The sequence below is a fragment of the Phoca vitulina genome, unplaced genomic scaffold (genome assembly GCF_004348235.1).
Source record: "Phoca vitulina isolate PV1807 unplaced genomic scaffold, GSC_HSeal_1.0 scaffold30, whole genome shotgun sequence".
Lineage (NCBI taxonomy): Eukaryota > Metazoa > Chordata > Mammalia > Carnivora > Phocidae > Phoca > Phoca vitulina.
Window position 1 is genome coordinate 8,874,800 of NW_022589733.1, and position 24,465 is coordinate 8,899,264.

The 24,465-nt window shown below is 49.9% G+C and overlaps 1 protein-coding gene across 2 annotated transcripts in view; it reads left to right on the forward strand.

The window, feature by feature from the left end:
* The window catches only part of GNAO1 (G protein subunit alpha o1), a 169,180-nt gene that overhangs the window by 65,548 nt on the left and 79,167 nt on the right, over nucleotides 1–24,465 (forward strand). For both annotated transcript variants that reach the window (XM_032424162.1, XM_032424163.1), the window contains exon 3: nucleotides 20,663–20,804. In XM_032424162.1, the coding sequence (XP_032280053.1) occupies nucleotides 20,663–20,804 (142 nt within the window). The remainder of the gene's footprint in view (nucleotides 1–20,662; nucleotides 20,805–24,465) is intronic.

The following is a 24,465-nucleotide window of genomic DNA, read 5'->3' on the forward strand; positions in this document are numbered from 1 at the left end:
AGCCCTTTCCCCTTGGCCTCCCTGTTCTCCTTCAGCCCCAGAGGCAGAGGCTCGGGTGATGTGCAGCCCCTGTGATCAGCTGCTTCTTGGCCCCCTGAGGTCCAGGGATACCTGGGCCAGTCAAGCAAAGATCCCCTCCCCTTCCTGCCTCCCCAGACTCCCACAAACATACTGGGCTCCACAGACCTCTCTTGGCCAGGCTCTTCCCAGCATCTGCAGCTTTTGCTCCTTGCTCTGACATTCTCTGAAGTGGGTTTTCATATAAAAGGGAGAAATCCCCACACCAGTTTTTCAGTCTTATCTCCATATGTACCCCCACCTGTCCAAAAGCCTCAGCAGTTCCCTGATTGAGGATGGGCAGATAGATCGGAGGTGCTAATCTCCTTCAGGTTGCTCTGTTCCCAGAGTCACTGTCATCTTCTCTCCGTTTCCAGTGGGTCAGCTGAGACTGGGTAACCCCTTGCCCTTCCATTCCTAGGGCGGGCTGTCATTATGCCCAGGCACTCTATCACCCCGCCCCCACCCCCTAAAGCCCCCTCCACTCTTTCATCTGCTGGAATCAGATTAGACACTGAACTAGATTCCAGAATCATATGTTCCAGGGTCCCTTGCATTGTGGGCTGGGAGCTGTTGATGACTCTTGAGATTATTTGCTCTAGTAACCGGGACACAGTGTTGAATAACAGTGAAGCCCATGGTGGGAAAGTTTTTGGGGTTTTTGTTTTGTTTTGTTTTGTTTTCAATTCTCCTTCCATTCTTCTGATTATGAGAAACAGAAAGTCTTGAGTTTGGTGTTACTGTGTCTTTGACACCTCTTTAACACTTATTAATCTCCCTTTTAACAAAAAAGAGAGCAGGTGTCATGCTCAGAGTCTTTGGTATGCAACACTATTTGCCTTTGGCTGGGGTGGGGAAGACTGACAGGGGAGGAGGTTTAGAAGGAAAATCAGTAGTTCAGTGAGGGACCTCTTTGGTCTGCAGTGCCTGGTGCATGTCTAAGTGGAGAGGATGAGTAGGCAGTCCAAAGTCTGAGCCCTGGGGCATTCCAGTGTTTAGAGATTGGATTCCTTCCTCGTTGTCAACCAGTGCATAGGTACCTTTCCCACTTGTTGGCTAAGTGCCTTTACATTGGCTAACTCAAGAGGTTTGCTTCCCATCACTTCTGGGCCACTTCTCGGAAGCCGAGGCCACGTGATTGTCATTAGTGTTCCATGTGTCTAACCCAGCAGCACTTACTTAAGTGCAAACAGGGACTGTGGCCAAACTTCCAGCTGTGTAGAGCCTCCTGGTTGGCCGTGCATCTTGTCAGATCCATGGGGTGTGTGGTATCCTCCAACAAGGCTGCCTGAAAAGATGGAAGCAAGCTGGACCTGTTTCACAAGTTTGAACATGGTTCATACTAAATGTTCCAGATTCACTGGACCTGTCAAATTCCTGGCTACTACCCATATTTATTAGGGCAACAACAACAACAACAACAAAAAAAGGAGAAGAAGAAATCTGCCATTATTTAGCACTTTTCCTTCCTACCAACATGCTGGAAATGTTTATTCTGCCAGCAGCATGTGGCTAATGTCACTTAATCAGCTCTTTGAAGGGGTGACAGTGCCGACAGGATTGGTGGGGCCTGTTTGGTTGCCGGAGCACCCTGGCCCTGCCCACAGTAGGCAGCCAGACTCAGGTCCCACCTGACAAGGCGCATCAGCCTGTCCAGTTTTTTTCAGAAGCCAGAAATCAGTATCTTTTTGTGAGAATTCTCCTGATTTATAAACATTTGCTCCAATAAAAAAACAAAACTAAACAAACAAACAAACAAACAAAACAAAACAAAAAAAACTCAAAACCACTGCAAGCCAGACAAAACACATCTCCTTCTCTCTGGCCCAAGTCCAGGCTACAGATGGCCAATTTGAGGCCTCTGCTCTGGGACAGTGGGCCAGCCAGTCACTCTGATTCCTGTACCTTCCCCTGTTACTGCAAAATGGGGTCACCACCAGGGCCACTGGGATGGAGGTAATAGAGGGAACCCTGTTTCAATCCCCAGTTCTACTGTTTACCGGCTCTGTGACACTGGCCAAACAGTCGGTCAACCTCCCTAAGCCTCAGTGTCCTTATCTGTAAAATGGGGATAACTGTGTTACTCATCCCTGAGATCTGTTGTGAGGATTCCATGAGATAATATACGTAAACACCTAGTCCAAAGTTAGTGTTTAATCAGTAGGAGCTGTTATTCTTCAAATAATACCTGTAGAAATGCTGGGAGAACTTAAAAGGAAGCGTTGGTTATTCATCGCTGTGAGGGGCAGTGACACTAGCCAGACCACGAAGCTCCTCGCTGTGTCTGCAGCAGTGGGAGGCAGCAGGCCTGTTCCACGAATGGCCTCACTCAGCTGTCTCACCTTTATTTTGTGCATGAAAGCGATGGCAGGGATAATATTCCTGAGGTCCTGGGACTTGCTGTGCAGGACAACCCGGTGCCGCGGCCCCACAGCCCCCCCGTGAGCTGGTGTCAGAGGCTGGCTGCCCTCCCACACGCGGGCCCTGCCACACTCAGCCTCGGGCAGCCCTCCCCGTCCAGGAATGAGGGCCGCTAGGGAAACAGAGGGAGAGTTTTTGTCATCTCCTTCGAGAGCAGTGAGGGTTGGGTGCATGCCGTGCCTCCTGCCTGAGAGCAGGGCCGGGAGAAGTGTTAGTCTGAGGTTGGACAGGGAAGCCCCGTGTAGCTCTGGCCCCCGAGCCCCGTTGCTGCTTCTCATTTTGACCTGACATCGCGGTCCAAGCTGCTCCTGTACACAGCTCTTTGTTCTTTGTAGAAAGCACTGCCAGGCACACACTTGGCTTCTGATGGTCCATTATTTGAGGCTCAGAGTATGGTAACAGGCTTGAAACAACAGACCCCACCCTGCGCAGCCGAATATTTGCTTGGGGGTTCCTGCACGGCCGGCAGAAGAGCCCCAGGACTGATGTGTGAGCCGTGCGAGTCAGCAATTCCATGTTGGAGCTGGGGAAGGCTGGAGCCTTCCAAGGGCAGGGGCAGCACCACCAGGGAAGGCCCATCAGGAACTGGAGCCACACACCAAAATTAGACCGAGCGCACCATTAGCCTCACACTGCAGGAATGCCACCTCCTCACGAGGGAGCGCGATCCACACCGAAGAGACAAGAACCGTGCCTTGCTTGCACTTAGGAGGTGTTAGGAGGTGTTTATTGAATTGAATTCCATTCTCAGCAGCCCTATTTGTATCCAATGCTGGAAACTTGTGTGTATTCTCTGCCCCTCCCACCAGCCTTCCCAGTCCCTAACCACCCCTGCTCCCAGACCATCCTGATCAGTATGCTTGTTGGAGCTCAAAGCACAGAGGATGCAAAAGTGCCCTAGGGCAGTTGTCTCAGCAGTCGGCTGTGGTGATAATAAGCAAAAATGAATGTGGTGGAGCCACATGGAAGTGGCAGGGATCTCCCCGGACAGACTCCACCTGTTCATTTGTTGTTCACGCCTTCTGCAACCGTGTGTCTGACTCTGGGGCTTTCAGCCCAGGGAGAGAGCCGAGATGCACCACAAGGAATCCGAATATCAGGTAGAGGGCGTTGAGTGGAGCGGATACAGGGCTGGGAGGGGTCGGTGGAAGAGCCAGGTCAGGGGCACCTGGGTGGCTCCATCAGTTAAGCGTCAATTCTTGGTTTTGGCTCAGGTCATGATCTCAGGGTCATGGGATCGAGCCCCACTTCGGGCTCCATGCTCAGCGGGGAGTCTGCTTGTCTGTCTCCCTCTGCTCCTTGCCCCCACTCGAGTGCTCTCTTTCTCTCTCTCTCTCTCAAATAAATAAATAAAATATTAAAAAAAGAAGAAGAAGAAGAAGAGCCAGGACACGGGTTCATCTGATGAGGATTTAGTGATGACTGGATGTTTAACAAGGACTAAGAGTTTCCGATTCAGTGTTGGGACCCCTTCTTAATGTGGAAATGCCTTTCCCCATCCTTTCCAGTTGGCCAGCACTCTTGCCCCTCATCAGTCCCGTCTCCATCCCCTGACGGTGCTGGAGGGTCATCAATGTTTCTTGGGAATTGTGGTCCATGGTCTGTCCATAGAGTGGTTAGGAGCTTGGGCTCTTGGGAAGACCTGCCTTTCCTGACCCTGAGAAAGCTCATTAACTTCTCTGTTAGCCAGTTTCCTTGAGGGAACCAAACCTTTCCCTAAGGCTGGATGCCAGGAAGTGAGGTCCGAGGATTTGTTGGAAGGAGTAAAGGTGTGAATGTCCATGAAGCCCTCAGCATATTCTGGTACCTGTGGGGGTCCAACAGATGCTGGCCACCATTGTTCTTCCCCACGAGCCAACCTCACTGCCCCATGTGTGCCGAGTGGTGTGCTTTTGAGAGAGCTCAGACAGTAGGCAGTAGGCATGTCTCTTTTGTCTTTACCTGAAATCCTAATGAGCATCTGACTGAGTGGACAGATTCTCAGGATGGCAGCTTGTGCAGCCCATCCTCCTTGGGCCTTGGGCCGCTTGATTTCATCTGAGCCCATTTCAGACTTGACTCACATTCACAGCCCCTCAGCTGCTAGCCACTGGCCCAGAAGCAGGTCTCCTCAGCATGGGCTCAGAGACCGTGAGCGACCAGGATCTGCTTACCCTCCTGTTGGCCTCACAGATGAGCAACAGAGCCATCGATGGAGCCCCAATTCCATTGCGTGTCAAGCCTAGCCAAGGCAAAAATTGGCCGAGGGGGCACAGCTGGGCTCCCAGCAGTATCTGCTCCACCTGCAGCCTGAGGGGATGCCTCCGGCCGCGAGAGCAGGACACACTGCCCCACCCCAGCATCCCAAGAGAGGGGAATGGATGTGGAAGCCCACAAAGTGATTTCTGTGCACTCTCTCTTTTGGGCTGCAACCATACCGTAGTGGTTATTAATGAGGAGCTTCCATCTCCTTGAGAAGGGCTGGGGTGGGAAGCAGCGGAGGCCACGGCGGGGCCATTTCAATCCACCACACAGAGAGCAGCATCCTTTCTGGGCCACATCCATGGGCAGGGAAGGAAGGCCGGCTGGGTTGGGGTTTGCTCTGTTTTTCTGCGACTCTATTTCTCTTGGTCTGGCAAGACAGGCCCTCACCTGGAATTCTCCCTCACCTTCTTTCAAAGACTCAATAAAGGGATGACGCAGAGGGAACCAGAAGAATGTAGTACAGAAAGGCTCAGAGACCTGAGTGCAGACATGGCCCTCTTTGTCCAGTGAAAGTTGGCATGACAACTGACCGCTGCTGTTTGCTTTGAGGGAGACGTGAGTTACCTTGGAGAGGAATGTGGATTCAGACTTACTCTTGGCAGACTTTAGAAGTGTTGCCCCCAGCGGGCATGAGAAACGTGACTTCCCCCCAAGGAGCTCTGTTTCGGTGATCTGTACCTTTTGCCTTGAACTCTCCTTGGCAGAGATCTGAGAAGGGTGCTTTTTGTTTGCCTCCTTGCTTCAGAACGCTCACCTAGCATTGTCTGCCATGTGGGGCCCCATGGCAGATCTCAGAGTAGTCCCCTGATTGCATGCCGAGTCGTCTGAAGTGAAGAACGGGGGATTCTTTTCATGCCCCTTTGTCTCTGCAAGTTGGTGGTGGTGTTTTGGTGGCCTTCCTCCCAATCACATGGTAAGAAGCGGAAGAAAAACAAGCCCTCATTTAAAAAGAACAGTAAGGGGAAAACCTTTTCCAGGCTGCCTAGGTCTGGAATCTAGAAGAGAAGCAAGAGGAGTGAAGTTCCTGATGCTGTTTTGGGCTTGTGGGGCAGTGGGCAGTGCTTGGGGATCGCTGGCCCCTGCAAATGCCTACAGGAGAAAGTGACCTGCAGCCTGACTTGGCCGCTGTAAAGTGGGGCTGGGGCAGATGCTTTCCTGCAGTGGTGGAGCCCTCAGAGCCCCGAGAAGCTAAGCGGGCACCAGACACCCCCTTTTGGGTCAGGAAGTCTGTGTGGCTAGTCCTGTGTCCTGTCGCCGTCCTTCCTTCCAAACAAACTCCCCGGGGGCTCTGCGGTCATCATCTTTTCAGTGTGGCTGAAGCACCAAAGGGAACATGGTGGCTCGTGTAACTGAGTAGCCTGGGGGTGGCTGGATCCAGGTATGTGCTACCTGACTGGGCAGGTGGGGAGCAGGGGCTCACCCCAGGAACTTGGGCTAGAGATCGGAAGAGTCCCCATGGTGGGAGGAAGGATGGTTCTCTCCAAAGGAGGGGAGAATAGAAGTTGGGCAAACAAAAACAGCAGATGTCCGCTACAACCCTCATTTGCCATTTACAAAGCTCATCTTTGCTCATAGGCGGATTCTGCAGTGAGTCACCGCTGCACCCCACAGCGAGTGGCAAGGGAGCCGTGAGGAACCCAGATAGGAGCCCTCCCACAGATTGTCAGAGTCCCACCTGGTCTGCTTAGATGACAGAGCCTGTCATCTTGGGGTTGGAAGAGGAGAATCTTTAGATGGCTCGAGTTGGCGAACGTCTTGTCTGTGAGCTGTCTGCCAGAGACAGTGGGCTCTGCTGGTCTTGTCTCACTTCCCTGTGGTTCATGAGACCACATCCAGGGGCTAATGAACAGGGATCATAAATAATGAACAAACATACTGTAGACAGGCAGGGGCAAGGGTTGTTGTTGTTGTTGTTTCCCCAAGGATTGAACAAGATGAGCAAAGCTCTGCGGCCTCACTGCTGCATTCTCCACAAAATATAATTAAAAGGCTGTGCACCCTGCCCCCCAATGTATATTATTCCTATATTAAACATCATGTACTAATAAGAATACTGCATTATGTCAGCAGAAGAAAGGGTAATCTAGCATCTGCCCTAGTCAGGCAGATGGGATACAGAAATGTTACTTAGATTTAGGCAGTAAAATCGACATTGAACCAATTTGCCTCACTCACAGGCTTTTACCGTGTTTAATGAAAGCTCACGTCTTTACATAAGGCATTATAGAAAAGGTTCAGAAGCCACAAAGCTCTCTGTCATGTCTTCACAACATAACCAATGAATTTAACACAATGGCTTTGGATTTTCCCAGAAGTGAGCATAGAGTGGGCAACATAAGGTGTCTGTATGTCCTGACCCTTAGAAAACCCATGAGAGGGGCGCCTGGGTGGCTCAGTCGCTAAACGTCTGCCTTCGGCTCAGGTCATGGTCCTAGGGTCCTGGGATCGACCTCCGCATCGGGCTCCCTGCTCGGCGGGGAGTCTGCTTCTCCCCCTCCCTCTGCTTCTCCCCCTGCTCGTGCTCTCTCTCTCTATCTCTGTGTCTCAAATGAAGAAATGAAAAAAATCTTTAAAAAAAAAAAAAGGGGGCGCCTGGGTGGCTCAGTCGTTAAGTGTCTGCCTTCGGCTCAGGTCATGATCCCAGGGTCCTGGGATCGAGCCCCGCATCAGGCTCCCTGCTAAGCAGGGAGCCTGCTTCTCCCTCTCCCTCTGCCTGTCGCTCCCCCTGCTTGTGCTCTCTCTCTGTGTGTCAAATAAAAAATAAAAAATCTTTAAAAAAAATATATAAGAGGGGTGCCTGGGTGGCTCAGTCGTTAAGCGTCTGCCTTCGGCTCAGGTCATGATCCCAGGGTCCTGGGATCGAGCCCCACATCGGGCTCCCTGCTCAGTGGGGAGTCTGCTTCTCCGTCTCCCACTCCCCCTGCTAGTGTTCCCTCTCTCACTGTATCTCTCTCTGTCAAATGAATAAATAAAATCTTTAAAAAAATATATATATATATATATATAAGAAAACCATGAGAACCAAGGTTAGGGGTAAAAGGGAGTGAACTCACGCCGGTGAGTGAGGGAGTAATTCTAATTAACATCAGTAGGAAAAGGGCCACAGATTCTGGCCCCTAAGGAGGAAGACCAGTCAGCACCCAAGGTTGGGAGACGGGATTTACAGCCAGGGGTTGAGATGGCGGGGTAGGTTGGGGAAGCACATTCATCCTGGCCCACAGTTTAAAGGCCCCCTACCTTCACAGGAAGGAGTCACATGTAAAGCTGCCATTTTAGAGCTGAAGAGTTCCTAAACAATCGTGTTTCATTCAGCCACCCAGCCAACATTAACTGATCATTCACGATGTCTGAGCACTGCTTGGGGCACTGTGGTCAGTGAACAAGACAGACAAGGTCCTTGCCCTCATAAAGCTCGTTGGAATGTGGGGAGACGGTATACGAGTAAATATATATATTGGGCATTGGTACATGCCATCAAGGAAAAGAAGGCAGGAGAAAGGGAATGATAGAAGGAGCAGGCTTTTTTAGCCAGAGTGGTCTGAGGAGGTGACGTTTGAGCAGAACTGGAATTTTGCAAGGTATGCAGGTCTCTATTTCAGCTGCTCAATCTTTTGTCCATCAAGGGCCCCTTCAATTTTTTGCACCCATGTTTTATGAACTGTGAGATTCCAAAAGGACTATATTTGACAAAAAGCTATGACCATGGAACTGGGTTGACCTGAGTGAAGCAGGGTCACCACAGGAAATTGACACAGCCCAAGTCCAAAGCCAGGGCAACACATATAGGACATGTCCACGCTCACTGTAGGTGGTCAGTGGTGGAGCCAAGGCCAGGCCCCAGGTCTCCTGAGTAACTAAACTGGGGTCTAAGCCGCCACAGTAAATGGAGCATTTCCTAAAAACACTGGCATGGATTAGGAGGCCAAGGCTATCCTCATAGGAGGATGCACGTCTAACACCGCGGTGGAGCCCCAGGCCAAGGTGATAACGCTGACCGAAGAGGGGTGGGCAGACTCCCCAGCTCTCTGGGGACTTCTTCTGCCCACTCGACCTGGGGTTGTGGTGCTTGTTAGTGGCCACACTGCGTAAGAACCTGGGTCTTCTGGCTCCAAGTCCAAGACATGATGTGTGCCTCTAATCCAAGGCCAGGGTCCCAGGATTCAGACCAGCCACACTGCCATGAAGAGAAAAAGGGACAGAGCTCTAGAAGGCAGTGCTCTGAGCATCACACCCTCCTGGAATGAGAGCTGGCATGTGGCCCCCCTCACCCCCACCACCAAAAGTCTTGGGAAAGGGCAAGGTCCACGATGTTTTCCAGATAATGGCAGCAGAGGCTCTGTCCTGGAATCACAACAAGTCCTGGCCTTGCCCCTGGCTCCGTCTGGTGACAATTGGCAGCTGACATCATTGCTTCTGGCCCGAGTTACCCCTTATTAAAAATGGCATCTTTATAACAGATTTCTGCAAGTCACTGTCAACAGGACATATCCCTTGTTTCGTACCAGTCATTCCCCTGGGGGACTGATTTGTTTAATACTATTATTTTAAATACCCTTCTATTCTATGTTATTCTTAGAATATCAAGTTTTAAATATAGTCTTAATTACTAAGGGATCTTATCTGTTTTTTTAAATAATTTTTCTCAAACCATACAGCTTCATCCCATTGTGAAATAGCCGGATTTTAAGTTGGATCTTTCTTCTCTTCTTTTCAAATAGCTGAAAGGTCCAATTTGTGCTCACACGCCTCACTCGAGCCCAGCCTGTAAAGCCAGGGGTCCCCCAGCCTCTGGCTCGTCCCATCCAGGTTTTGTAGCTTTCTGCCTTTATTAGGAGAAATGTGCTCATGGTCAGGCAGCCTCCCCAACAGCTGACTTTGAAACTGGGACGAGCTCCCATCCACGAGCAACCCAAGTGTCCACTGATCGGGGCATGGCTGAATGACTCAGGCCCCGCTCAGACAAGGGGACACTGAGCAGTCAGTGACAACTCCTGGATGACAGGCACACCGTGTGATTCCGTTTCAGGAAAGACCGTACGCACACAGGCTCTCAGATAATAGGACTGAAATATACACCAACATGTGGTTGGTGCTTCCCTCCAGGTGGTGGGATGGCTGATTTTTTTTTTCCTTCTTTTTCGCTTAGCTGTATAAGTTGGAATCCCCCCTAAGTGTTCCAGCAACAGGCCTTTCCGTCAGAGCTGGGGAAGGGAAGGAGGAAAGAGCTGCCATTTAAAAGTGATCCACGCTTAGAGCAGAACGAATGGCAGAAGTCACAGTGGTTTATGGGGGACACATTTTTTTTAAATTTTAATAGGTGGCTGTTTGTTTTAATGCCTATTATGAAAAAATATAAGTTGTACAATAACCCTATGTGATCAGCTCCCCGCTGCCCTCTCTGACCTCATCCCCTCACTCTCCCTGGTACTTACTCCATTCCAGCCCCACTGGCTCTTCACCATTCTTCTAATACACAGGGTACCCCAGGGCCTTTGCACTTGCTGTTCTCTCTATTCGAAATGTTCTTCCTCACATATATGCAGTGTTCAGTCCTCATCATTCAGGCCTCAGTTTCACACACCACCTCCTTCCCTGGCTCCTAACTCTGCACCCCAACCCCCATCACTCTACCCTTCTTGTGTTCATCGCTCTATAATATTTATTCATTTAGTTCTTTGTTTTCTGTCTTCCCCAGCTACACGGTGAGTCATTTGAAGTAAATGGCTATGTCTGTCCTGTTCACCACTGCCTGTATGAATAGCACCTGACATGTAGTAGTCAGTTCTGTGGATGAGAGGAAGAGGGAGCCATCCCCGTCAGGAGAGCTCTGGCCATGCCAGTCAAGGAAGCTTAGACCAGAGTGAAACTTCTGACCTCCCATCAGGGCCTCCGGGTCCCACTGCCTCTGCTCTCTTGGAACTCTGGGAAATCAGAAATCAGGGTCTCAGCGTAGTTACCTTGTAAACACACACATCTTACCTCTGCCCAGCCAGTGGTCTCTGAGCCAGTCATTCAGAACATGGATATCCTCTGGCCCCACCAACACCTCATTCATTTAGATCAAGACACTGCTGCCCTGGGTAGGAGGGGGACCCAGACCCAGGAGACAAGACTAGAAGTTTAGCCCTGCTTTGGCACTGATCGGTCTGTGACTTTTATACTTTTCTTTTTAGGATTTTATTTATTTATTTGTGGGGGGGCGGGGCAGTGCACAAGCAGGGGGAGTATCAGGCAGAGGGAAAGGGAGAAGCAGGCTCCCCGCTGAGCAGGGAGCACGTTGCAGGGCTCGATCCCAAGACCCTGGGATCATGACCTGAGCCGAAAGCAGATGCTTAACCAACTGAGCCACCCAGGCGCCCCCAGTCTGTGACTTTTAAATAATACCAGCAATTGGCCATTAATGGGCCTGACTGTGTGCCAGGTCCTCCCCACACATTCTTTAATACTGCTGACAGCCCTGGGAGGGACAGAGTCATTATCCCCATTTGACAGAGTGGTGAGGTTGACAACCTGCCCACAGTCTACACTGTTAGCAAATAGGAGAGTCAGGGTGTGTCCAGCTCCTAATAGGTGCTCATTATATATTTGTGGAATGAAGGGAGGGAAGGAGGGAGGGAAGGAGGGAGGGAGGGAGGGAGGAAGGAAGGAAGGAAGGAAGGAAGGAAGGAAGGAAGGAAGGAAGGAAGGAAGGGTGGGAGGGAGGGAGGGAGGGAGGGAAGGAGGGAGGGAGGGAGGGAGTCCTCTAGGGAACTGGGGCTGCTGCAGGCCGGAAACACCCACCTCCCATCCACCCCTGGCCCTGCCCACACAGTACCTTCTGGACCACTGTTGACTGCTCTGCTTTGTCCTCACTCTTGGCGGCATCCACAGAGTCAGGGGCCAGGGTCTCTCCTGCAGGTCACACCCCACTGGGCAGGACACTTCGACCCTCTGTCAAGTGTAAGTAAATATGAGTACAGTAGGTGGGAGCTTCCATAGGGAAGAGGAGAGGTAGGGCCTTCAACAGGGCCCTCTCTCCGCCTGTGATCCTTGGGTGCCTCCCCTCAAGCTGGTCTGCTGCTCCTGCCAGCATTCTCAGGCTGGCCGGTGTTTGTGACGTCTCCCACACTGGGTTTAGCTTCCTGTTGACACGTTTTCCAGGAGGTTGGGTGGAACCCTCCATCGGGAGGAAACATCAGACCCACGCCCGCGCCAGATCCAGAGCAGCAATCCTGACTGGGATCTCTGGCTTCCAGTCCCACCTGCCGGCCCAGGAAGTGCCTTCTGTTCCTTCAGCACACATTTCCCCAGCACCCCATGTGCCTGCCGGGGAGGGGGGCTCTGGAAGATACGAAGAGCCCACTTAGAGAGTGCCACCTTGGCATGTTCTGGTCCCCTCTCTGGAGTCCTGTCTCTCTCCCTGTTTGTGCAGCCGGCTCGTGCACCACCATCCATGCTGCTCCCAAGCCCACACTGTAGGTCCTCCTCTTGTATCTCTCGCCACTAGTATTTTTCTTCTTGGTGTCATTTACTCCAGTTATAATTTAATTAATCATTTGTGAAACTGCTTATTCAGTATCTACCTTCTGCCATAGAATTCAGGCTCCATTGTGTCTGCCAGCTCACTCTTAGATCCCCAGCACCTGACACAGTGCCTGGTACATAGTAGCTACCCAAACAATGTGTGAAAAGTGCATTAGGGCATGAGTGAATGAATGAACAGAGATGTTTACAGAATACCCTCAAAGAACCCTCCAAATTATTTTTGGGAACTAGAGATTTTAAGACAGAAGGGGGAAAAAAATCTTCCTACTTTGCAATTGGTAGATGTTTTTCTCACCTGATGTCACCCACCAGTCCTCCACCTCAGGGGAGCATTAAGGGAATTCAGAGGCCTGTGGCACAATAGAGAAGCCTCTGGGAATTCTGTCCCTGCTCTGCCACAAGCTAACCATGTGCCTGTAGGCAAGTCTTTTCTTTCTAAGTGATTGGTTCCCACCTGGATAAGGACTATTTCTATGTTGGCTCCAAGGAGGACCATTTCCCTGTCCCAGGCAGAGGGCATCATGGTAGGAACATGTCCTCTGTTATCAGATGGCCCCAGGGTTGATTTGGCAGTTCAGCAGTGTCACTGGGAAACCCCTGTACCCCTTTGATATGCCATCCTCAGGGTGGTGGCATTTAACCTCACGGTCACAAGATGGCTGCCATGGCGCCGGTATTCACTTTCTCACACAATCACATATAGAGGCAAGAAGCCAGGGAATGGCTGGTGGAGGGACAGCCATGGGCAGGGGAGCAGTGGAGTAGGGAGACAGGAAAGCTATTCTCAAAAACCTCTCTCTTTGGACCAAGAAGGAAAACCATTTCTCAGAGGCACTTCTAGCCAATTCCCCTTCAGTCTTGCTTGAACTGGATCACACAGTCACTCTTAGCTGCAAGGGAGGCCGGGAGAGGACCTCACCGTGGGGAGAAGGGAATGGCTGTTGGGTGGCAGCCAAAGCGTCTGACACACAAACCCTTCAGTTGGCCCTTGGCAGATACCACTTTATATCGTTAGCTTTCGTGTTCTCAACACTCACCTTATCGTCCAGAAGGAGGACCCTAGGGAGGAAGGGACCAGGCCTCATGGGCTTCAAAGTCTGGTAAGATCTTACATCAGGCTGAACCCAAGTGAAACATGTCAGGAAATTGCTCTTGATTAACGACTCTCCCCCTTTTTACTCTAGTCCTCTCTCCTAGCCAAAATGGTCCCGCCTGTTAGACATAGAGTGCCTGTCTCCCACTGAGAAATGTGTGTTGTTCTTTCAAATAACCAATGCACACTTTTTTAATGAAACAAACATGTGAAGAAAAGAGGAAAAAAGTCACTGAATGCCACTGCCCAGAAATGATTATTGATGATAATTTGTTAAGCATCCTCCCCCCTCCCTCCTACTCCCTCCACACCCCTTCCTCCTACCAACACCATCACACACAAATGTAGTTTTATAAAAGTGGCTGCGCAGGACACACATTGTACTCTCACTGGTGTTTCCGTGTTACAGTCCTGTCCAGGCCCCGTGCTGGTGTGTGAGTCATTAACTCACGGGCATCTTACTGGTCACTGTTGGATTGAAAACGTGTTCTGTGCGTCCAGGGAGGTCCTAACCCACCACTGCGAGGCAAGGGTGTGGCTCCAGGGCCATACCCCCATGGCTGACCGCATCTCCCGGACGATGGGGAACCGTTGTCAGTGGTCACACAAGTGAGGCGCTCAGCGCTGACCCTAACCTAGAAACGGTCAGCATATGAATCCCGGCTGTGATCAGAAACACATTTTATAACGTCACTAAGCAGCCCCCGAATCCGGAAATTCAGCTTTTCAACACAGCTCCTGGGATGTTCGTTAGGTAAATGAGCAGATTCTCTGCTCCAGTTCCGAGAACACCCCCTCTCCCTGCCCCATCTTCCTTTCTGTGGCTTCAGCTCTGGCTTCCTCCTGGCAGGCAGTGGTCCTCCCACGGCCTCCTGGCCGTCCTGCCCTGCGGCCCCAGGTTACATCCTCGCCTCAAGAGGACGGACGCACGGGACCTTCCCCTCACCAAATACAACAACAACAATAATAACAGCAGGACTGATTGAGCGCTTACCGTGCCTGGCACTCATCTCTATATAGCACAACTGGAGAGGAGAGTTAGTGTTACCAGGCCCATCTCCGTGGAAAGCTGAGGGAGCTGAAGCGCCAAGCAGTTAAAGAAATTACTCAGTCCCACAGCTCGAGTCTGGCTCCCAAAGCACCCCCTTAATCTAGATCCCTAACAGGACTATGGTGGGGGACAGAGAGACAGCCCCAGTGCAGGAGAGAGGGAAGCAGAGGAGGGGCATTTAGTCCAGCCTGGGGATGACGTGAAAAATCGTGTCTTCTAGCAACTTTGGGCCCTGAAGTTCCTGAGCCTCCGGAAACTGGGAGTAAAACTGTGTGTTGGTGTATTCGTCACAATCTCAGAAGCATCTGTGATTCAAAAAGAAAGAGAATGGCTGCTGGGCCGGACTATCCTCCGCGGTCCTTTCCCGCTCCTGAGCTTGTGGTTCTGTGACCATATAAGGCCGTGTGCCCATGGGGTCTCACTGCAGTGCAGTGCTGTCCTGCACTGAGAGGGGGAAGCAGAGAGCAAAGAGAGCCCAGGTCCAGGCCTCCTGCAAGGTCCCCAAGGCCCCAAAGACAAGGAGCCGAGGCAGGGGAGCCTGCGGGTCCCCCCTTGTTTGCCCCTCCCCAGAAATCTCAGACCTGCTTTGGCGGGGGAGGGGCTTGGGTGACACCTCCCTCCCTCTCCCCGTTTCCACTTGAGATCTCCTCCCGCAGTTGCGTTGCCAGGTTTCCCGAGTCCAGCTGGTGGCTCCTGTCCAAAGTCAAACACTCAGGGCTGCAGAGTCAGCCCTTGCTTGCTCGCCATGTTTCTTCCGCTTTGGTAGCTTGGTCCACCCCTCAGAGTCCCTGAGTTTGGGGTGGGTGCCATTGCAGCATCTCGCTTGGCTTCCCTTTGCTACCCTGGCTCTGCAGGCGTGAGAAACCTAGTGGATTCCCACCCCACCCCAACACTCACACTCACACACACACACACCCCCCCGCCTCCGTGAGCGAGCTCTTTGGAGAGGGGTGGGGCTTGTGCATCTGTCTACTCCTGGCTCACGTAGTTATATCCCACTTTCTCTGAATACTGTCCAGAGCTCAGCGTTGTGCCAAGTAACATGGAGAAGAGGAAGTGAGATGGGTGGGATGTGGTACCTGACCTCCAGGGGCTGACAGGCTGGTGGTAAAGACAGAAAATTAATAAGTCTAGCAGGAGCTGATCTCGGATTATTGTGGTTCTCAAGGTGCAAAGCACGTTTTAGTCACGACTCTATTAGTTGTAAGTGACAGAAACCCAAGTCAAATTAGCTTAGGCAAAAGTAAGAGGGAATTACTGGGCGTAGAGATAGGATTAGCTTCAGGTATGACTGGATCCAGGGGCTCCAATGATGACTCTGGGACTCGATTTGACACTCGGATGAAGATCAGTTTATAGGGCTATTGCAGTATGATGACAGAGATGCCACCAACTGTCGCAAAAGTGTCACATGCAGCCTCATTCCTGCTTTCCAAATTCTGGTGTCATGTCCTCCAGGCCTCAGACCTGTCACAAGAGTCCAGATTCCCCTGGGCTATCTCTCCAACCCCTGGCCAGGGGCGACTGGCTGGCTTAGTAAGTAGAGCATGTGACTCTCAATCTCAGGGTCGTGAGTTCAAGCCCCACGTCGGGAACGGAACCTCCTTAAAAAAGATAAATAAAAATAACCCTGACTAGACACCTCTTTTCCTTGCCCCACCCTCCTTGGGCTGATATCATAGGACATGTTCTGATGCTCACTTTGTGTGTGAGATCTCTGGATCCTGTGGGAGCCTGGATATAGGGATCTAGGGCAGAAGCAGCCCTGCCTCTCAGCATCTGTCTGGTGGTCATGAATAGGGTCTCGAATGCCTCTCTGACACCAGCTGTGTGACCTCAGGTAAGTGGCTTAATCTCTCTGAGCTTCGGTTCTCTCATCTGTAAAGAGGTGATAATAGTTTTTATCTCTTAGGATTGTTTTGAAGATTAAATGAGAGAGTATATGTAAAGCACTGAAGGCAGAGTAAACCCTCCAACATCCACTGCTGTTATTTATGTTGTTCCTTGATACCAATGAAGGAAATTATGTTTGGGGGGTTTTGGCTTTAGAATGTGGATATTACTACTCAGAGCTACCATTTATTATGTACTTACGATAGGATGGGCACTTTGCATTTATTACAACAGCTCCTCGCAGAGGAGAAACCCAAGACCTGAGGGCTTAAATCCTTTACCAGTGACACCCAGCTCATCAATGATAAAGCTGGAGTTGTCCACATCTGTCTGGCTCCTGAGCCCAAGGAGTCAGCCTCCCACTGCTCTACTGTCTCTCCGGATGACATGGGGAAAAAGAAAATAAAGGGGCCTTAAGTGATACTTTAAAGGATATATGACTCAAATCACTGCCGGGGCGGGGGGGGGGGGGGGGGGGGGGGGGGGGCGGAGAAGATGAGGAAGGAGGCATGAAAGCAATACTAGAAGGACTGACACCAAAAACGTCAGTGTTTTTTTCCTGAGCAGTGAGATTACTAAGAGTATGTTTTGTTTTGTTTTGTTTTCGGTGTTGCTTTATATGGTCCAACTTTTCTTACTTGATAGTAAGGCCAATATACTTACTAGTTGGTAGAGGCCAGTATAAAATTCTACTCTGAAACAGGAAGCCCAATTTTAAGCTACTATAAGCCCATTTGAACAAGTAATGGAACTAATAATCATGACTGAAGCAAGTTTTCCCCATATTGCATCATTTCTGCAAACCTTCCCTGAAGCTTCTTTATCTTAGGCTACTCTGGGCACCAGGCTGAGACCTTCCAAGCGGTTTTCTACCCAGTCCAGCCTGAGGACTGAGGTGGGGTACAAGAGTGAAGTGTACTAGGGGACCCATGCTCTACTCCTGGGCTGAGAAGACATTAGGCCAATTACTTAATCTCTATTGGGCTCACTTCCTCTTCTGTCAAATAGGTGTAATAAAAACCTACCCTCCCTGCCTTATTAGGTGCTGTAATGACTGATACTAATGGGTATGAAAAATTATAGTTCCGTCCCTAGTGGGGTCAAATCCTGAAGGCAGCCAAGGTCTAGAGAGTATTCCCAGGAGAGTGGTAAGGCCTGCTGGTCCAGAATGAAGAATGAGAAACACTGCACTGGCTTCTTGGGAGAGTGTATCATGGGGACTCGCAGATCCCAGCTGCCCCCCTCAGGTCACCCAGCGGGTCCCATCCTTGGAGGGGAGTCTGGTCATGGAGCCTGGGTAACAGCGGGCTTTTTTATATAGCTTTTAAGTTGTCTAAAATTTACAGTGTATGTCTTAACTTACCATGCTTTACTGTTAAGTGCTTCATGTATATGAATTTTTCAACAGTATATTTCCATTTTATCCCTCCCATCCTTTGTGCTATTGTTGCATAAGTTTTAGTTTTATATATGTTATAAATATCACAATACCTTTTGTTCAGCCTTTTTTCCTTTCATTGCTTCGGTTTGGATAGTTTCCATTGCTTATTGTTCAAGGTCACTAATCTTCTATGAGTTAATCCCATACGGTGAAATTTTTATCTCAGATATTGTATTTTCATTCTCTAGGTGTTCCATTCTGTTCTTTTTTATGTCTTCCATTTCTCTACTCATTATGTCCATGTTTTTCTTTAATTCATTGAAAATATTTTAAATAGGTGTTTTTAAAGCCTTACTGTTAATCCCATCATCTTTGTCACTTCTGAGTCTGCTTCTGTTGACTGATTTTTCTCCTGGTTATGGGTCACACTTTCCTCCTTTGCATAGCTAGGAATTTTGTATTGGATGCTAAGTATTAAAAATATTATATTGTTAAGTGTCTGATTTTGTTGTCCTCATTTAAAGAATGTTGGACTTTATTCTATCAGGCAATTAAGTTACTTGTGGGTCAGCTTGATGTGTTTGAGTCTAATTTTTAAGCTTTGTCAGGGCAGGTCTAAAGTAGCTTTTACTCTAGGTCCAGTTTAGCCCTACTACTATGGCATGAGCCTGAAAAAATGTGACCCGTGAGTCTCTGCTGAGTGTCCTCAGTGCTCCACAAGGGCTCTTCACTCTGCCTGGTCAAACTTGCACATCTCCCAGCCTTGGGCGAGCTGGAAGTGTTCAGCTTATAAGCTCCATGATGCTTGCTCCTTGCTGAGCTCATGCAGTCCCACCCTATTCAGCCCAAGACTCAAGGAGATGCCTGTTCATGCGTGGGGAGCTTCCTCTCTCTCTCTCTCTAGTTTTCTCTCTCTGGTGCTTTGCCTCTGGAATCCCAGCTACCTCAGCCTTACTGAACTTTGATCTTTACCTCATCAATTCAGTAAGACTGCTGTGCTCGCTTGGGCTCTCCCTCCCTGCATTGAGGGCTGGTAAATGCCTCCAGGTGGAAAGCCGTGCCAATCACAGGACTCACCATATTTGTTTCCCTTGTCTCCAGGATCACAGTTTTGTACTGTGTCTGAAACTGCTTGTTTCATATATTTTCTCCAATTTTCTAGTGGAAGCTAGCAATTTCCTTTAAGATCCCTCTGGGGTAGTGCACCAATGATCCAGACTGGGTGTATCCTCCCTCCAGAAACTTGTGCAGAAATGGATTTAGGGTTAAAGAAGTCCATGAAAAGTCAGAAGGGTCATTCTGATCGCTTCTTAGAGAAACCCAGGATAAAGACTCACCACCCAGTATCAAGTCAAATTTTAAAACAAGAATTGTTAGTGTCCATCAACTGGGGGTTGGATAAATAAAATGTGGTATATCCGTACAATGGAATATAATTGGGCAATAAAAAGAAATGGAGTACTGAAAAATGCTATAACACGATGACTCTTGAAAACATGATGCTAAGTGAAAGAAGCTAGTTATGAAAGACCACATATTGTATGATTCCATTTATATGATATGTCCAGAATAGGCAAATCTATAGAAATAGAATACAGATTAGTGGTTGCTTACTGAGTGTGGGGAGTGGGGGTGGGGAGTGACTACTAATAGGTAGAGGGTTTCTCTTAGGGGAGGACAAAATGTTCTAAAATTAGACTATAGTGATCACTGCCCAAGCTCGTGAATGAACTGAAAAACATTGACTTGCACACTTTAAGTGGGTGGATTGTATGGTATGTGAATTATATCTCAGTAAACTGTTTTAAAAAAAGAATTGTGAGCCATTTCCTTCTGTGCTGAAGGTAATGAAGGGATGGAAAGGTGCTGTGGTGGGTTGGAAGAGAAGCCTCAGCTCTTAGATGGATGTATGTACATACTGTAAGTAGTATTCAATCCTGAAATGAAAAAATGTGACCCGTGAGGAGTGTGCACGGTTTTCCTGGGGGAGGTGGTGGCTCTCGTTGGACGTTAGTCTTCGAACCCATTCGCTCCCTAATTACTTCAACCGGAAGAGAATTCTTGCCAAGTTTTCATTTTATCACCTCTTCCCAGCCTTCTGTCCTCTCTGGAACCTGGTCAGCAGTGAGCGTGTATTGAGTGACGACTGTCTGCAGGGAGAAGGGACTTTAGGGCACATGGAGCTTTACCCCTGACCTCAGAGGAACCTGAGAACAGGAGAGCAGAGAGTGTCACATGGCCTCGGGGAACTGTGATGTCACCTTTGTGTCCTCTGTGTCACTGTTCAGAACCACCAGAATAAGGGTGACATGGTAGTGAAATCCCAGCCGAGGATGCAAGAGTAGGCACACTCCTTCTGTGGAGTCTATGGTTCATTTTAAATGAGGCCTCTTACCTTCAAGCAGTGTGAGTTTTTTGCGAAAGAAAAATTATTATTCATTTGCAGGCTTCTTGTGGGGGTCTTTTTTTTTTTTTTTTTTTTTTAAGATCTTATTTATTTGTTTATTTGAGAGAGAGAGCGAGAGAAAGAGAAGAAGAGGGAGAAGCAGGCTCCCCGCGGACCCCAGGTCATGACCTGAGCCAAAGGCAAATGCTTAACTGACTGAGCCACCCAGGTGCCCCGCAGGCATCTTCATCAATATAATTCTAAGTGGAAATTTAGGTTAAGACCCTGAGCTTTGCTTAAAAATACTAACAGCTAACATTTATTGAGTGTTTACTGTTAAAGTATAATCAGCACCTTGCCGACTGATATTTCTCTCACTATATATAAGGAATGTAAAAAGACTACGTTTCTTTTTGCCACTATTCTGTTTTTCTGCTAAATTTTCAGTAATTCGGTAGACTCTTCCGCTGAGGAATTCAGCATCCAGGTCGGACCCAGCCCTCAGCCAGCTAAGCCAGGAGGTCGGCCCCAGAGGCTTCACAGGCCTGGTGCTCTTGGTGCCACGTGAGGACAGTGCACTCATCAGATGTGGTGTGTGTGCTTTTTCTGTAGGATCATCCACGAAGATGGCTTCTCTGGAGAAGACGTGAAACAGTACAAGCCTGTTGTCTACAGCAACACCATCCAGTCCCTGGCAGCTATCGTCCGGGCCATGGACACTTTGGGCATCGAATATGGTGACAAGGAGAGAAAGGTAAGGCTGCTGAGCCCATGGGCACCGTAAGGAGAGGGCCTGTCCTCTTTAAAATGTCGGCTGCCTTACAGGGAACAGGAGAGACCGCTGTCTGTGATAGATTGTAAGGCTAGTCGCCAACCTGAGCCAGCGCACCAGTCAGCCTGGCAAATTCAGTCAAACGGGCGTAGGTGATGGGCACACCTCCAAAGCAAAGTCGCCAACAAAGACAACAGCCACCAAATGTCAGGGTTTATTTTGCGTATGACAAAGGGTTGGTGATATCCTAAATTGGGACTCCCACGGCATTGTACAAGGACTTGCCCTTGGGCAATTAACTTGAACAGAAGTATTTCTCAAACCAAACGAGCACTACCTGAGCACCATCTCCCCTCCTTAGGAGAGGGTTCCTTGCCTTCTTGGGAGCGGGGTGTAGCCGTTTGATTGTGACTCTTTCCTCCTTTACACCAAGGAATGTGTTGTCTGCCTCTCCCAGGTGGGTCTGAAGACCTAAGGGGCTCTCCTTCCTGCAGGAAGTTGATATCCTAGAACAGAGACTGTTTTACTTTTTTTTTTTTTTTTTAAGGTTTTCTTTAAATTCCAGTGAGTTAACATACACCATTAATATTCGTTTCAGGTATACAATTTAGTGATTCAACACTTACATACGAGGGACTGTTTTTCAGTTGGGTTCCCAGGTGTCTGATAAGTGGTGAATGGAGTAAGTGTATAAAAGCCTCTTACTTGCAAACATTTGCATTAACTGTAAGACGGAAGCGTATACAGCTACGCTTGGCAAAGCTAAATGAGAGAGAGGGAAAGAAGGAAAAACAGACTTAGAGAATTCTATCCAGAAGTGGCTCTTTGTCCCCTGGTGGGACTGTGAATCCCAGCAACCCTTTACCTCTGTCCTGGACGACAGAGAAGGGGAGCAGACGGGGAGGTCTTTGAGCTCCTGGGCCCCCTCATTGGAGCCTTTGGATAGAGAGAAGTCATCTCTGATTACTGTGTGATTCAGTTGTGCGTTGTATACATAGCCTGTCTTTGCTAAAAAAAATCATCTCCCTCACAGAGAAAAACATCCTTGCCTCTGGGTCTGATGAGGAACCTGTGACCGATAGCTTTAAATGTAAAATTCAGTATTTTATGCCCAACATTCTAAGTCTATGGGGCAGAGTCATCCCAGCTCTGGCATGGGCTGCTTCTGCCCTGGGGGATTTGTTGAAGGAGGGTGTGTCCAAGGCCAGCCTGGGCCAGGGAAGCCAGGGCCCCATCATCCACTGCTCCTCTGGGAGGCCGAGTCCAGCAGCTGGTTCTGCAAAGGAAGCTCTTCCCACCCGGGGGACCGGCTTTGGTTTCAGTCACAGAGCCAGGGCCCGTGGGAAGAGGGGCACTGCAAGTGCTTGTCTTATTTCCATTAAGTAGAAACTGACAGCTTCTAGCGGGCCAGGCACTGTGCTGGCTGTTGGGGATCCAGGAATGAACGCAGTGGGGGTGGCGCCCCAAGAAACCAGGCATTCAGCACATACCTACTCACATCATCAGAATCAGCCAAGGTGGTTACAGGGCTCCATTCATTTTAATAATAATAATGGTGGTAATAGGGAGGGCTGTCATTTACTGAGCTCCTCCTCCCTGCCAGGCACTGTGCTAAGCATTTTACATATGTTAACTCATTTTAATTAACTCGGGCATGAAAGCCCAGAGCAGGAAACGGGCCTGGGGCAATCTTTAGACAAGGACAGGCCACGGGCCTCTTGGCCAGAGAGAGAGCAAGGTGCCTGGATCTCTGTTCCCCAAATGACAACTACCGTACACAAGGCATATGTGTCCACAGCACGTACCCTCCACACTTACACACACGTACATAGACACATGGCCTATGAGAGCCGCCAGGCGTTTATGTGTTCACTGCCATGGCTGCCTCCCAACCATTTCCTTCCTGAAAACTTCCTGCCCTGATTAAAACCCAGAAAAAACATTATGACTTTGGAATGCTTTCTTCTTCAGTTCTGAAAGCACTACTTCTTCTTGTGGGATTTCTTACCCCGCCCCCCCCCCCCCCCCCCCCCCCCCCCACCATTTGATTATCCTGAACAGAGAGGTGATTGCTTGGGAATGGCAAGGAATACAATATATCAAGGACTGTGCTGGGGGCCCCTGGGGCCTCTGTGGCTGTTTCTCTTCCATGAGGTTCCCCCCCTCAAGACAGTCATCAAGTAGGAGGCCAGGGAGGGTACCAATACAGAGGGAGACCAGGAACAGAGTGGAGATGCCCGGCAGAGTCCACTGGACATGGTAGCGTTGGAGCCCAGTCCTGTTACGGTGGGTGGCACCATGGCAGGTGCCCGACCCATCCCAGGGCAGCACAGGCTCCTCAGGCACAATCCTCCTGGCTGACAAAGGCCTCCAGGCCCTTGGGCACCTCCTCCCTCTGTTATGTCACCTGTGAGGAGCAGAAAAGTTGACCCAAGACTCAGGCCAAAGTGAGCCAGACAGCTGGGGAGGGTATTTTCAGGAAGCGCGCTGTCATGGATTTGCAGTCTGGGAAGCTGAGTGCAGGGATCCCTATATTAACCTGGGTGGGGGTATAGAGGCAACTACTTCAGACTGGAAGCTTCCGCCGGACCTGGAAGGGACATTTGTGATGAAACTTGACTATAAGAAGGAGCCAGCCATGGGAGCAGATGGGGGACAACGTTTCCAAATAAGTACCAAGGGCCTGAGAGAGGAGTGAGGCTGGCATGTTAGAAGAGAGAAAGCCTGAACTACACCCTGGGAGAGGGGTGGGGCCCTGGGGTACTGGATGCCTTCCAGTCAGGTCTAACTACAGCCAGCCAGATGGTGCCCAGATGCCCTGACCCCAGGGCTGGGTCTCCAATCTCTTTCTCTTTCCTCTCTCAGGACCCCAGGAGGGGCCCACCTGGAGGATCTGCTGTTTGGATGTTGTGAAAACTGCCCCATGCAGAGCAGATCCAGATTTGTGTTTTGGCCTTGAAAGACCTCCTTTACTCTCTTGGCTTCTCCACCTCTGCCTCCTCCCCCAATCCATCATGAAACATCTAGAGGAAGACAACCCCACATCCAGAGTCTGCTTGGGCCAGCCAGCTTTGCAATCTCCTTACAAAGAAGCATCTAGAGGCTTCCTTGCTGTACCTCATTAGAACAGGGGTCCCTGACTTCTCTTGGTAGCTGGCTCATCACCCATCCTGGCCCCCCAGTGGAAGGAAGAGTGACTGGTTTCCCCTTCAGCCTCTCTGGGCATGAGTCCAAGGCTGAAGAAGCCGCTACATGAGGGCAAGCAGCAGGGGTCCCCTTACATCAGTCTGGGGATTCCACGTCCCATGCCCCAGCCACACCAGACCACAGACCCTCTCCCCAAAGACACACACACTCCTATGCTTCCAGGCCTTGGCTCAGGCCATACCCTCTGCCACCAATGCCCTTCTCCCCTTCTCTTCCTCCTGGAATCCCTCCTGTTGAGTGAAGCCCAGCTTAGCTCCCTTCTCTTCCATGAAGGCTTTCTCTTCCATCCCCTTGACAGCAAAACTCAGCTCAAGGCTTTCCCTCCATTGAGCACTTACTCATGCACTGGTATGAATATTGGTCATGTTACTCTTTCCTTAGAGCAGCGACCCTTGCGCTCTAGGGTGATCAAAACCCATTTGAGCAGCTAATGAAA